General features: G+C 41.1%; 1 protein-coding gene across 7 annotated transcripts in view; it reads right to left on the bottom strand.

Moving 5' to 3' along the window:
• DOCK8 (dedicator of cytokinesis 8) overlaps positions 1-15,038 on the bottom strand; it is a 193,313-nt gene that overhangs the window by 91,691 nt on the left and 86,584 nt on the right. For all 7 annotated transcript variants that reach the window (XM_033122589.1, XM_033122588.1, XM_033122593.1 and 4 more), the window contains 2 exons: positions 13,678-13,771; positions 12,794-12,956 (listed from right to left, as the gene is read on the bottom strand). In XM_033122589.1, coding sequence (XP_032978480.1) covers positions 12,794-12,956; positions 13,678-13,771 — 257 coding nt within the window. The remainder of the gene's footprint in view (positions 1-12,793; positions 12,957-13,677; positions 13,772-15,038) is intronic.

Here is a 15,038-nt window from a genome sequence, read left to right on the forward strand (position 1 = left end):
GGCCTTCAAGCTGCACCTGGATAACCCAACATAAACTGTGAGATAATAACTGTTTGTTGTTTTCAGCTGCCAAGTCTTTTGTTACATAGCCATGGATAACTAATACAAGTACATGCACTTAAAAAGGCATTTGTTAGGTATTCCGTGATATTTGAACATGCAATTTCTCGAAACAATGGCTTTAACTTGTAAACTTCTTCCTCTTCACTGGATCTCAGGGATATGCTCTTGGACCAAGAAATACAATGTAATGACTACCTATAGAAAAAAAATAATCTTAATATCGAAATAGCCTCTTTGGAGTCAATGCAATCTCCAAACAAGTATAAGAACTGAAAAAATTTTTAAATATAAGCAAATAATTTGGAGGGAATTTCTACTTTTGAGTCTATTAACTGAATTACTATCTCTTAAAGAGACTGTGAAAGGTCAGATAAAAGTAATAAAAGAATGCTAAAAAGTACCTAGCACAAACATCCTTTGTGCTATTTCCCCTAAAACAACACATTTTTAATGAAAGCCTCCCCCAGGTGAACACAAAACAAATATATCAATATTTGGCCTAGTAAGAGACCTAAAATTCAAGTTTAAAGATACCATTTCAATGCTAAATCTGGACTGGCCTGCATTTTTTAAGAGACCACCAGCCAGAACTGTCACGTGTATGACTAACATGAACTAACCTGCATGTACTTTTAAGGGACAGAGGGAGCACATTTTTTCCCGGCTTTGCAAATAGTTTCCTAAAACAAATCTGCCAGCTGACAAAAACACATACACATACCAGAAATTTTCCAATTTTTGCTGTTGCTGACTTTTTTTCTTTTGGTTTGGAGCAGAGCCTTTACTAGTCCACTACCCATCCAAAAAAACACACACAAAAAACCAAAAACAAAACAAAAATAAAAAACCGTCATTGAAGAAAATCAATACTATTCCTTAAAATGCTTATTTGATTATTCCTGATGCTTTAATATTGTCAGGTGCCTTGGTTTGGGTGGGAGAAGAAAGAATTGGACTTGCAGGAAACAGCAAGTCTACTAAGAAATAAATTGTCCAGATGCCCCAACTCTCTCTCGAAACATATACCTCCTTTGGGTACCTGGTGAGAGAGAAGTCTTGTCTGGGTTTTGGAGGTGGGAGAACTTGCAACGCTCCCAAGGTTGCTGCAGGACAAGGTTGCATGTATGTCTTTCTGTGGATCACTGTGGTTCTGAGTGGTTCTGGTTTCTCTTAGGAGACTGGAGTTTGCCTCCAAAGGGAAGCAGTCATTTCTCTTTGTCTCTTTCAAGCACTGTGCCTGGCATATGGTAGTGGCTCATTACATTGATTAGGTGACTGCATCAATGTTATTCAGAGGTGACCAGTATTGCTAGATGTGCAAGATTTTCAAAGGAAAGGTATCCTGCTCCATGACAGAAGGTGAGGAAGGAGAGGGAAAGCGTTCTCACTGCCCACACTCACACCAGTGTGACAAGTCTACAAGGGGCTCTGCCCAACCCCAGACAACTGGGAGCGCTGAGTAACAATCGTTGTTATAAACTTCACTTCTCCCTGACCTAGAAACACAGAGTCAGCACTTTGTTGGCTGCTGGCCTGGGTTTTCATACTAGAGTTTGGTTTAGTTTCAATGCAACTCTGAGACAAGACATTAGAGATGGCATAAGGCAAGCGTATTCCTCCCTAGGCTCCTGTGCTTCCCTCCGCCCAAGGGTGACATGGTGGGATCAGGCTCAGGAGGACGATTCTGTGCTCACACTATGTGCCACCGTTTCCGTAAAAGTCAATCACCTCGAAGGAACAGGGAGGCTTGAAGGCCTGTTGCAGACAGTTTCATCCAACTTTGGAGGCGGCCACTTCAGAGCTATGTGTCTGGAGTCACCTCTCACCTCTGCTCCAGGCCTGCCTTGGGGTTTACATTTAGCAATGTCCAATATTACTTCTACTGCTGCTGCTGCTGTCTTTCTCCACATCCTTCTCCAGACAGTCAAACACCCAGCATCCACCAAACCCGCCCATGAACCGCGGGGAGGTACTGGCATGCCTATAGAATAATTTTTTGGGGAAATGCTACATTTATGGACAAATCATGATTCTCACAGGGGTCCTGCTGTCTTAAGGGAAAGTTCTACATGGGTGTTAGATACACTGGGTACAGTGCAAAAGGGTAGGGTTTGCACAACATTGGCTCTTGTTAGATAGCTGAACACAGAACGGTTGTCATAATATTTTTAACTAGAAAGCTTTGCCACCATCCTGTCCCTATGAGTAAACAACCAAGACATAAAGAAGAAAACTTTCTACTCTTCCAAGTTTCCCTCTTATTCCTTTTTCTCAATCCCACTCAGTGAATGTGGCTCTGACTACCAAAGGGATTCTATATATAACAGTTAGAGTCTGCTCCATCTCCATAGCATATAACTTGTCAAATGGAGCGTGAGTTCCAGGAGCAGGGAACGAAAACAGTGAAGGAAGACGATAATGTGATTACCCAAAAGATTTACATGATTTAGGAATGGCCAGTTCTCAAGACAGCTTTTGGCACTTGAGTTTTGGTGATCGGTGAGAACGGCACCCCCTACAGGGGCCTTAGAGAATAGCAGGGCCTCTTTTCCAGCCATGATTGGGTGGAGGGTGGTCATCACTGTCTGCCCTCCTGACCTGCACCAGACCTGGGCTAACACTCTTGAAACAAGACGATAGAAACACTGGTATCTCCAGCTCCAATCCCATCCTCAGTGATGAGATCACATCAAAGTCTTCGCGTGAGGGTAATGCCTTCCCTGGGCACCTACTTAGAGTTTCATCTCAGTGAGAGGTAGACAATATAAGGCAAATTGGGGCAGCCACCTGGCCCTCCTAGGACCTTGCAGATGAGATAGTCAGCATAGCAGGATGCTAGTGAAATCAGGAATGTGGCTGGCACTTTGGTGCCTCCAAACCCCTACCAGAGCAAAACACCAGCAAACTGGGTTAATAATCAACCAGCCTCATCCGCTTCCACATGCCAACACCCAAGAGCATGTATTCTGTGAGCTCCATCATGCGAAAAACAGTTTCAGGTTTGAAAGGGAGACATACTATGAATTTCTGCTACCCTCAAGGAGTTTATAGTCAGGTTGGGGATCCACAGTATATACGTAACATCAAAAACAACGATTAACATGTGCACTATAGAGCATTTTACATTTCACAAAGCACTTTCATGTCAATCTCCCCCAGTATCACAGGGTTATCCCATTTTACAAATGAAGAAACTGAGGCTCAACCTCCTGGCTCTGATTCTGTGTCTTTTCCTTGGCAACAGAGCTGCTGAGTGGTCCCCTTCGGTAAAAAACACTTCCTCCATTTCTCCCCATTAAGGCTGCTCTTTATGTTCAGTCTAAACAAAATTGCACTGGTGTCAAAATATTGTAGGGAGGTGCTTTGGGGAGCATGTTATTATCATTTTGTTGCTTCACACAGTAAGGACAGACCACTAATTTGATGTTTGTTCTCTACAAAAGCCTCAGCAGCCATCAAGCAAGTCCTTCACCCATGGGTTGGGTGGTTATGTGAGTGAGAGAAAACCTGCCCAAGGTAAACGAATCATCTCCCACCCCTCTTCCTCTCCCCACTAAGAAGATCTCATTGATGTTATGAAAGAATTACAGTAGCAGCTAATGTCCTGGGTGGTGTGTAGACTGGCGGCATTCAGCTCACTACCGTGAAGTAAAAGGATTTGCAACCAGGAGATGTAAAGGCAATGCCGCAAGAAGAGCAAGAGAGAGTAGGACTCTGAGTTTCGGGAGAGCGAAGCCTGAGGAGCACAGGGAGTTTTCTGCACAGGTGGGATGAGGGGAGGCCAAGTTCTCCCCTTGAAAAATGGGAGTGAAGGGAAGCGCAAGTAAGCTCAGGAGATCCGTATGCGTTGGGGAAAGGAACAGAATAAAATTAATTGAAGAACAGTTCCCATGTCCGTGCTCTGGGAGGCAAATTCACCCAATCCTCAACTGGAGAATGAGTCAGAATTCTCAGGTTTCTGAGTTTGTCTCTCTCTCTCTCTGTTTTTTCTCAAAAGTGAGACAGAGTATCTGGTATGTTCGTGCATGTCATCTTGAGGATATTACCGTGTTTCCCCAAAAATAAGACCGGGTCTTACACTAATTTTTGCTCCAAAAGACGCATTAGGGCTTATGTTCAGGGGATGTCATCGGAAAAATCATGCTAGGGCTTATTTTCCGGTTAGGTCTTACACAGTAATTGGTGCCTTGACATAACAGAAATGTAAATCTATTAATAAGACAAAGAAACTGGTCTGCTTGCTATCTGTGAACCCATCCGGGTAATCTCAGAAGAGCTCCTGCACTAGTCTTTGCACTTTAATAGGAGAGTAAGCACCACATGTGTCACCTCTGGCAAGGAAGGAGATACAATAGGAACCACAGGCTTACTTTTATAAACTGTCACTCTAGGAAAAAAATAAATGATGTTCTTATTGCTAAATATATAATTTTTAGCCTAGGCATGCAAATCTCTTAAAAAATCATTAAAACGAGCTATTAAGTCTAGTTCCTCTATTTTTATCCTTATTAAACCATAATATTTATATTTCCCCACCACTGCATGGATCTCAGTTTAAATTGTGAATGTTGTCAAGCAAAGAACATAAAACAGATGAGGTGGAACAGCAAGGTTTGGAAGTTTTATAACCTTTCTGGTGTTTAGGCCAGTGGATAAATGAAATTCTTTTTTAAAAAATTATAAACGATATAGGATATCTAACTGATCAGTCACGATTTTTAAAAAATTACCTTATTACACTGTCAAAATTCAGTCCTTCCCCACTCACACTTCTATTTCACTTTGTGCTGGGGGGTTGGCCTGCACTGCTCCCTCCCAAACCCATTTTTCCCCTGGGAAGATGGTCACATAGCATCTAATATTTCTCCCCAGGGCATTCTCCTTCTGCTGAGAGGCGCCAAGGGCAGCCTGTCTGAGGCTTTGAAACCACAGGACATCCACTAGCGGAGAACTGTTAAAACACCTCTGCTTTAGAGATGGCCAAACACTGCATGGGAGGAGTAGGTGAATGCTGATCTTTGGGGCATCTCTAAAATACACAGGAAAGTCAGAACTAAGGATGAAAAAGGTACAAAGCAGAAAAGATTTTTACCTCCAAATGGCAAAAGAAATACGAAGAAACAATTCCCCTCTTGTCAGAAGACAAGCCACTTCAAAGAACAAATATTAAAATAATAATTAAATAACTAACAAAAGCATTGAAATCAAAGAAAGAAGGCTTTTTGAATTTTAGGAGGCTCCTTCTAATCTAGCAAACTATTCATCATCATAATCAAATGCAAGCCTAGATTTGCCTTACTTACATCACCATTTCTCTGTTGCTTCTGCCCCCACTAACCTTACACTCCCAACCTAAGAAAAAACAGGGTGTTTCATGAACCTTCATGCTGAATTCCGCGTAAAGGATCTATGGAAAAAAGTGACATTTACCCGCATTAAACGGACAGAGCAGGACTTTTTGTTAGGACAGCTGTTTACAGGCAGTAACAATAAAGCATGGTGGACTCAAAACGAATAAGTATAATGTGGGGTTGTGACTTGTGGAATAAGTGACATCCAGGAACACAGAATCTCCTCAACACTACTTCATTACTGCCTCACCCACATTTCTTTAGTTTTGTCTATGAGTCAGGATTGGTCAATGTGTAAATAGGTATGGTGAACAACACTCCCCCAAAATGAGATTTCACTCTCTCTCTACCTCCCAAGATAGATATTTCAATCCTCATATGTACTACATCTTTCAAAGAAGTGCCAGATTTCGATGGTCATGACTTATTAATGAGAGAAGGCGGAAGATGATAGATTAAAAGAAAATCCTTTGCAAAAAATGACAACAGCGATCTCTTGGGACACTGGAACATCTTTCAGTTTTCTTTTTTTGTCTCTTGGTTCCACGCTTCAAGGGCAAAAACTACAATGTGTTTTCCTTGAATAAAATCACCACTCCATCTGCTTGGTAATGGGAGAGAGCTAATTGTGTCTGAATATAGAAAGTGAGCTAACTGTGCCCTCAAGTGGCTGAGTGTTGTACTGAAAGGACAGCTTTCCGAAACCTGCAACTGTTGCTAAATAGGTGTGTAATCTTTGGGTAACTGGCTTCTGAATTTTTCCATTCCTCAAGAAAAAAAAGTACAACTGAATTTTGGAGCAGGACATCAGGAAAGTGACGACTGTGCCCCTGATTTACTATAGAGACAAACTTGCCTCAGCAAAGTCAAGTGCAGGGACTTAGTTATCTGGATAATTCAAGGACCAGGAATTCACTTTGCCTGTGGCTCCATTACTTGGCTAATTCAAATGATTAGATTTTACCTGGGCTGCACTGCTGTTCTTAAATGAAGTATTTGTTTATAAGCTTATTTGTTATAAGCCGTGTGTTCCATAAACAACCGCTTGCTATTATAAATCTACTAAAACCAAGGACTGGCCTTCATCTACTTAAATTCCACAGTTCAATCCTATTTTTGACAATTGGCAACACCTTCGATGCTCATCACTATAGGGTTAGATAAATCATGATACATCCATATAATGAGATTCAGTGCAATTGTGAAAAAAAAGCATGACGCATTTCTATGTATTCATATAAAAGTAGTCCCCATAACTCAGTGTTCAATGAGAAATCAAGGGGCAGAGCAGTGTGACAATTATGCATTATAAAAGGAAAAATGCAGAGTTAAATTGGCTTGTACGTACCTAAGTTATTTCTGGAAGGACACACAAGAAACTGATTTAAAAAAAATGGCTGTTTCCAATTGTCAAAAATAGGATTGAACTGTGGAATTTACTTGATTTTCACCTGTTCACTAGCATCTCGCCAGTGTTTAGAAAAGGGCCTGGCACTGAGTAATATTTGTGGAATAAATAAATGACTAAAATCAAATATTTGTATATATAATATTTGTTTTAAAAGGATATCTCCAAGGAGGAGAATTGAATGGCTGGAGGTCAGGAAAGAAAGACAGAATTTTCACTCTGCATTTTTGTACTTTAATAATTTTGAACCATTAGAATAGGCTATCTAATCCAAACTACACCAAGTTCAAAGAACAACAACAACAAAATAAGAAGGGGGAGTCATTAGTTTGATAGTCATTTATGTAAGGCCTTGTTCTGATGATGATGTACAGCAGGGCCAGTCAATCAGAAACGACCAATCATTAATTAACAGTGATGCTGGAGCACTGACAGCACCTAGGCACAATATGCTATCGAAAATTGTCCTCATGTGGTGAGGTTTCCTGCTGTGCTATGGATTCTTGATAGACAAGTATTTGCTCTTTGCTAAACGTATCTCACCTGATCTCCCCGCACATGCTGGGACTGCTTCCCAAGGGGGTGGGGGGGTGGATGAAGTTGCATGGCCCTGTCCCTTGAGTTTCCAGTGGCTGAAGTCACTGTGGACCTTTCCATGGCTCCACAGAGTACAGGAACTTATGGAGAGGATCTCCATGAAAGGGAGGGGGAAGCTTGCATTCTTAAATGAGGACGTCAGACCCCCAGTGTCCCAACCCAGACCTTCTGAATGGGAGTCTCTAGCTGGCTAAGTCCTTCAGCTGGGCACTTGTGTTTTTATATTGTGTTTTTATAAAGTTCCACAATGGACTCCGAGGCACAAACACCCTCACTCCACCCCACTCCCTCACCCATAGGAGTGAGAAGAACCAGTGTGGACATACAACCAACTGGACTCAGATTGGGAGTCCATTTCCCTGGACAAAATAAACTCCCTCTCAAGGACAGCTTCCATTCCGTCTGCCCAAACTCCCACCTAACCACCGTATCCAGAATTATTTCTGGTTCATTCCTTTCCTTAGAAATCCTATTCACTCAATTATAATTTACAGGCATTCATTCATTCTATGCCATTCGTTTTGCCCCTGTAGGATGCAAGTCTGGCAGTAGTTCTCAAAACTCTGAATGGGAGGCACCTACTTCCGTTAGACCAGATAGCAGGCGAACTTTTCAGAATGAAGACGTCTGGTCTGAGAACACTGGGCTGAATAGGAGGAGGCCTGAAAACAGCTAATTATGCATCAAAGAAGTCCTGTTCTAAGCGATAGGCTTGTTCTCGGCAAGCACAATCCTCCACAGCAAGTCTGATAATTGGATAGAAAGACCTCCGAGGCTCTCAGGGGTTGGGGTGAGAGATGGAAACGCACTTTATGTGGCTTTCCCTAATGTAATCACCAGTGAAGGGGATGGCAAGGAGCTTAACAAGCTCATTACAACCTCAGCGCCTGTGATCTCTGCACATGCCCCCGTGGCAGCCGCAAGATAAAATGCCCCTCAAGGTCTTGCTAGGCCTTGGCCCAAGCCCGTGCTGTTTTCATTCTGCCCCCACCAAAAGGCAGCTGGCGTCTCCATTACCAGCTGCTAGGCCACATGAAAAATAAGCCAGGAGTTGGTCCAAACATGCCCCCAGGTTCACAACGAGTGTTTTCTTAACCTGGGTGTGGAGAAAGGAATACCAAACTCAGGTTTGGGTAATCCTGTGTATCAACCTAATTTTTCCAGCTGTTCTGCTCTGCTTTCAGAATTACTGTCCTTGTGCTTGAGATTTCGCAAAAGCTCATGCCGGGGTCTGTTTCAGGGAACACTGGTCCGGTTTCATGCCTCTAGCCCGTACAAGTTGCACATGGCACGGCAGAAGGCCAAAGCCCCTGGTTTGGGAAACACTGGCCATTCCTGGGACTAGCACGTAGGGTTCTAAAAGTTCATCTCCTCCCTCAGAGAGGGTGTTGTTTTATTAGTGACTAACTCTCTTTGGCTCGAGGGGATATTTCTGGGGTCCAGCACAGTTCTCCTAGATTGCCCCTTAAAGCAATTTGAATAAGGCACGGTCACCAGGGAGAGCATCCACAGAGAGGACACTGTGAATGGTGCCCGTTGTGATGCATGATTGTGACCCTGACCAAGGGCACCAGAAGAGGCAGGGCAGTCAGAGGAGGCACCTGATGAGGTGGAAGGAGGCGGAGACCGAGGGCAGGAAGGCAATTTCAGCCGATCCCAAGCCCGTTTTATTTGAGGTTCCATGGCAGCTGCTCCTTTAAGAGAGAGACAAGTAACCTGAGTTCTACTCATACGGTGTTAGAAACCGCATCCATATTAGAATCCTGTAACGTGTGACTCTGGCCACACTCACACTCAAGGCCAGACGACATCTGCCATAGATCCAGGGACTAGTTTCCTCCACCCAAGGGAACTCTACAGTTTATGTTAAAGGTACACAAATTTAAAATTCAAATCCTGGCTTTGTCACTATAGGCATCCCTTCCTTGGCCCAATAGGTGTGTTCTCCGTAAGTTCTGGGTAGATCACATTTTTGTAAGTCAAACCATGTTTCATTAGATGGATCTTCTATCAAAGAACTGTCCCTGAATTCATCTGCTTTGTAAATCTTAATCTTCATTTGTTTGATTTCCTTAAAGGGATACAGCTTATGACCAGGATTAGAGTCATGGAAGTAGAAATGTCAACAGGGAAAGTTACCCCATGCCAACCCCTTAGAATGATGTCCAGAATTCAACTAAGTCAAAGGAAAACTTTTCTAAACAAAATAGGAACTGTGTCCCCAGTGAAATAATACTCTTGGGAGAGACAGGACTTTAGGCCATACCTGTTACTGATACTATGAGGTAGATAAATTAAAAGACCTTTGCTTGAAGAGACTTTGGTTGGGGGGAGGGGATAGAAAAGCCACGAGGTGTCACCCCAATAAACTTTTAATTTAAAAAAGAAAAGAAAAGCCATGAGGTTATAAGTTTTTGGGGGTACAGGGAGATAGCACAGAATAAAAAGAAGGGAAAGTTGACAGAAATGAGAAGACTAGGTCACCAAAGGCAATTAGTCAACCCACCAATTTGACCTGGGGTTCAGACCTGACTTGAGTCTTCCATTTCCATTCTGTGAAACGGGAGTGGAGGTGTAGGAAGAGGAAGAATTTGTCTAGACTGGGTTACTGTCAAGACCAACCTAATCAAAACCACTATAAAGCACATGAGGACTGGAGAAGAAATCCTGAAGATTTAACAACAGCACGGGAGATTTAGACAAGATGCTCTCTAAACTCCGTAAAATTTTTCACATAGTAAGATTCTGTGCCAAGTTCACTATAACTCTTGATCCTTAAACAAGGTATAAAATATGGTGGGCTGGGAGCCAAGAGAAGGTGTTATGACCAAACTGGAGGGAAGTGTTTTCTTCCATCATTCCCAAGAGTAGAGACCTAATTTTAATGGGGGTGGGCTTGGCATTTCTACAATGTATACAACAACTAAGGAATATTCACTTTGCATTTGTGGGTCCGTTTCTCATGAAGCCAAGTTGGGTCCATAGTAATCCTTCTAGACTTGTTCGCCTTAGCATGTCTACATTTCTGAGTCATTTGGTGCACTAAGGCATTCGGAGTCCCACTGTGATGTAATTAAGGGTAATGTTTGTAGCGAGAGTTGTAAATGCCTCCCATGCGTGCTTAAATGCTGAGGGGAAGTTGAATAACTATTGATTCATTTGGTGTAGGTTTATTCCAATGCCACGAGCATTTTTTTTTCCCATTTATAAGATAGGAATCTTTTGTTTCTAAAAAGATACAAACACAACATTCATAAGCAAGCATTTTCATGGCTTCATCTCCCTCTAGGGAATGGAGAGCTGAAGCTACTGCATCCTAGGAATGCTTATTTATCTAGGAGGGGGATGTAGGCTGAGTTTGTATTTAAGGAATGAGGATAGAAAATGAAGAGCTGCTTCCGAAAGGATTAAATGGGGGAAAGATGTTTGTACTTCAACACTGAAAGGAAGAGGTCCATTTGTAATTGTGTGGGTGGTTATTATATTTCTCACTGTCATTTTTGACCTCAGTGAACCACTCACTCATTCTGTCTGGGCCTCAATTTTGTGTATCTGGAAATGTGGGGGTGGGTGTGCTTGGATTAGGCGGCTTCTGAAATTCTTTGCATTTCAATCCCACATACACATCAATCATAACAGAAAGTGTGGGTGAGGATCTGGGGGAATCAAAACTTTCTTACACTGCTGGCATGATTGCAAACTGGTACAATTTGGGGAAAACGTGGCAGTATGAATAAAACTTAACATGTATATTACTTGTTATCCAGTGATTTCACTTTGGGGCATATTTCTTCAGAAAACTTTCATACATGTGCACAGAGAGACAAAGACAAAAATTCTCACTGCACAGTATTTGTAAGATCCCCAAACCGGAAAAAAAACATAATATCTATCAATAGAAAAATAGAAAATGGATAAAAATATGGCCTCTTCACACAAAGGAATACTATACAACATTTAAAAAGAATGACAAAGCGCTATATAAATCAATATTAATATTTCTAAAATATAAGCTATTAAGGAATTCCATTGGTTAAATTTGTGAAAATCTGTAAAAAGGATAATGCCAGGAACTGAATATAATACATTGAATTGATAAGATTCATGAGTCCACAGTAATACACAAAAAAGAAAAAGTCATACTGTTAGACAAAAAGTACAGTATAATAGAGTGCATAGCCATTTATGTACATTTAAAATGAACATAAAATAATACCATTTGATGTTCACAAATACATATACTGGGGGTGCCAAAATAAAGTACACATTTTAAGAGATGTTACCTATGTATTCCTTTTCGAAGTTGAATTGAATTCCGGTAGCAATGTGTAGCATGACGTTCACTCAAAAGATGGTGTTAATCAAACGGAATGCTAGTGTCATGCATTGTATTACAATTTTAATACAGTTTTTTCCTCTCTTAAAATGTGTATACATTTTTGTGGGATCCTCTGTATACATATACATACATGTATGAAACCAAAGAAAATGAAAGAAAGGACACACTTATGTTCATCAGTGATGTTTGGGAAGCAAGATAGAAGTCTGTGGAGAAAAAGGAGACTTCAACTTAATCAGTGTGATTTTACACACACACACACACAGAGCAGCATTTCCAGATGGTGGAAAAAAGGTGCTTGTGATAGCATTCTTCTCTGCATTAAAAAAAACAAAAAAACCTTCTCAAAATAAAAGCCAAACCACAAGAGCAGCAATGCCTTTGATAGCTGTATGTTGACAAGTTCCCTCCCAGCCCCCAGGTGAAGGGTCTCTAAGAAACAAAGGCGTAACCTTTAGGCCTTTGCTCTCTAACTCCGTGCCGTCCAATATGGCAGCCACCAGGCACTTACAGCTACTTGAATGTAAATGCAAATTAATTAAAGTTAAATAAAATTAAAATTTCACTTCTTCTAGTGCCCGACCCACATTTCAAATGCTGAATAGCCACATGTGTTGGGCAGCACACCTATAAAACGTTTCTATCATTGCTGTAAATTTATTTGGACAGAGTTGGTCTTGAGCTAAAAACCGGTCTTTACACACGGAGAACATTTTGGTCATATTGCTCTTTTCCTAATACATCCTTCAGCACACAGAAAAACCAAGGTAATGACAAGGAGGATTTTTTCATTTTTGGAAGGAAAATGTCCACTACAATCCAATTATAACTCAAGTAACACTTTCTTGTTAAAGAAAATTAGATGAACCATTTTTAGAAAGTGATCTAGCGATCATCTATAGTTATGTAAATATATTTCATTTTCTCTAAAACTTAAGAAGTAGGAAGGTAAGAAGTTGAAGGATGATGAAAGCATTATCCAAACAAAACTCTAAATATGGGTTCAATGGTTTTCCAGGAGCCTTTGCTTCTTACCTGTACACAGTATGAGGGACATAGACTTCTCGGATTGGAAATTCCAAAACCTCTTTGTGTGGACGTGTCCGGTTTTCAGGAAAGGGTCTCACTGGCAGCAGTTCAGGAGTCAGACAACAATTGATTACCTCTGGAGCTAGAGAAATCTCCAGTCTGAGCAAGCCTAAAGAGAGAAAATACGACTATTTTAGTAAAGGCATTCTCATGGTCCCAGGGAATCAAGAAAGATTGTTGTAGCATATTTCTTTTATGAAAATAAGAAGAAGTGGGAATGTGAGAGTTTTGAAATTCCCAGCTAATTGCTTATAGCTGGAGTAAAAGCATGTCATGACAACTTTTGAGATTTAGTGTCTAGAAATGAAAAAGCAAGAAATTGTACAATGAGTAGAAATGGATTAGTGGATCTTTAAAGCCCCTTCCAGAACTACCACAGTATGACAACAGTAGTTCAGTAACTATTTGTGGTTTTCGAACTGGGTTCCCCGGTATCCCAGGGTCCTGCAGAAGTGCCTCAGTGGCTGTTAAGCAGAGGATAAGCAAGGTGCCCTCACCTTCTACCAAAGTATCTCACTTTCAGTTTTGTTTTCATCCTAAGATTTCCGTATAATATTTTATATGATAAAAGAGGCTCTGTTCAAACAATTACCTGATTATCTGAGAAACCAGATCTAAAGCATGTTTATTTACAGAATCAGTCCTTCAATAGAATAGAAAATATTAATAATTTTCCAGAAAAAGCAGTCCAGTTCAGACTCAACTCCTAATGCAATCCCACATTTCACTTGGTAAACATGATTTTGTGAATTTTAGCATTTGATAAATAATGTGTCTAATCATAAATGACCTTGGCACAGCTTAAGAGGATAATGACAAGCCATCTGTACCTGGAATTGACTTGACTCTTCTCTGTAAGGATGAAGATCGTTTGTAGTCAGCTAAAAACTTGAATAAGTCTTCATCACTGAGGCGATCTCCCTCCTGCCAAGAGAGAAGTCAGGGTTAGTGGAGAAGCACCTCCTGGGGTAGGGACCAATGATTTCTGGAAAGACTTCTATCTTTATATTTTATTTTCATATGCCTTTCATAGAAATTAGGATGATAGGCAATGCTGAAGTCATTTAGTTCAACTTCTTGTCAAATATTCCTTTTTTACCACTCCTGGACTTACTGCCACTCAGCCTCTCATCAATCCTTCTGGGGATGGGGCTTCCACTGCATTCTAAGGAAGCCTGTTTGATCATTGATAATCTAGGCCAAACGCTTCTTCCCCTATAACTTAAGGCCACTGATGCTTGTTTTACTTCCTGGAATAATACACAATAAGTTTACTTCCTTCTTCAAACATTTGAAGATGGAAAAAGCATCTTTCCATCTTTTTCCTATCCTCATTTTCTTCACATTTGTCTTGACTAAGGAGGCTAAGCATAAAAACTACCCTCTATGTGCCTACATGGGACAGGACTCTGCCAACGGACTCATGGGCAAGAGCTCTAATAGCCTGGTAAGGTAGGTAGGTAAGTGTATTCTCAAGTACAGATAAGGAAACTCAGACTTAGTTAAGTACTTTGTCCCCCAAGGTAATACAATTGGAAGGGGTGTGTTTGGAATAGAAACCTTTTCAGTCCCATGCTATTCCTATTATGTGGCATATGCACAGAACCCTCAGCATCCCTTCTGCATTTTGATTTGTTAATGCAACCCCTTGAAGACTGTTCCAACTATGGAAAATGGTCTAAACAGAGTCAAACTAGTCTAATTCTAGTTTGTGTTTTCTTTGGTAGTAAAATGCACGTAGCATAAAGTTTGCCATCTTAACCATTTGTGAGTGTACAGCTCAGGAGTGTTAAGTACATTTACATTGTTGGGCAACCAATCTCCAGAGCTCTTTCATCTGGCAACACTGAAACTCTGGACCCTTTAAACAACGCCCTATTCCCCCCTTCCTCCAGCCGTTGGCAATCATCATTCTACTTTCTTTTCTATGAATTTAATTACTCTAGGAAATTCTTTGTTTTTTAAAGCCTCGGTGTGGAGCTAACAAAGAGCATCATTCGCAGTGGTCACATGCCATGAGCAAGTAGGCAGCCCTGCAAAGCCTGCACATGGAAGAGCGGTAAGGACAACAGCCAGGTCAGGAAACCCTGGAACCAAGGAGGAAACAATGTTTCCGACTGTTTTCATAGCTTACTAAATGAATTGACCGGGAGAGTTCAAATAGGATAGTTTTGATTAATTGGAGTGAATT

The sequence above is a fragment of the Rhinolophus ferrumequinum genome, chromosome 12, assembly GCF_004115265.2.
Source record: "Rhinolophus ferrumequinum isolate MPI-CBG mRhiFer1 chromosome 12, mRhiFer1_v1.p, whole genome shotgun sequence".
Classification (NCBI taxonomy): Eukaryota; Metazoa; Chordata; class Mammalia; order Chiroptera; family Rhinolophidae; genus Rhinolophus; species Rhinolophus ferrumequinum.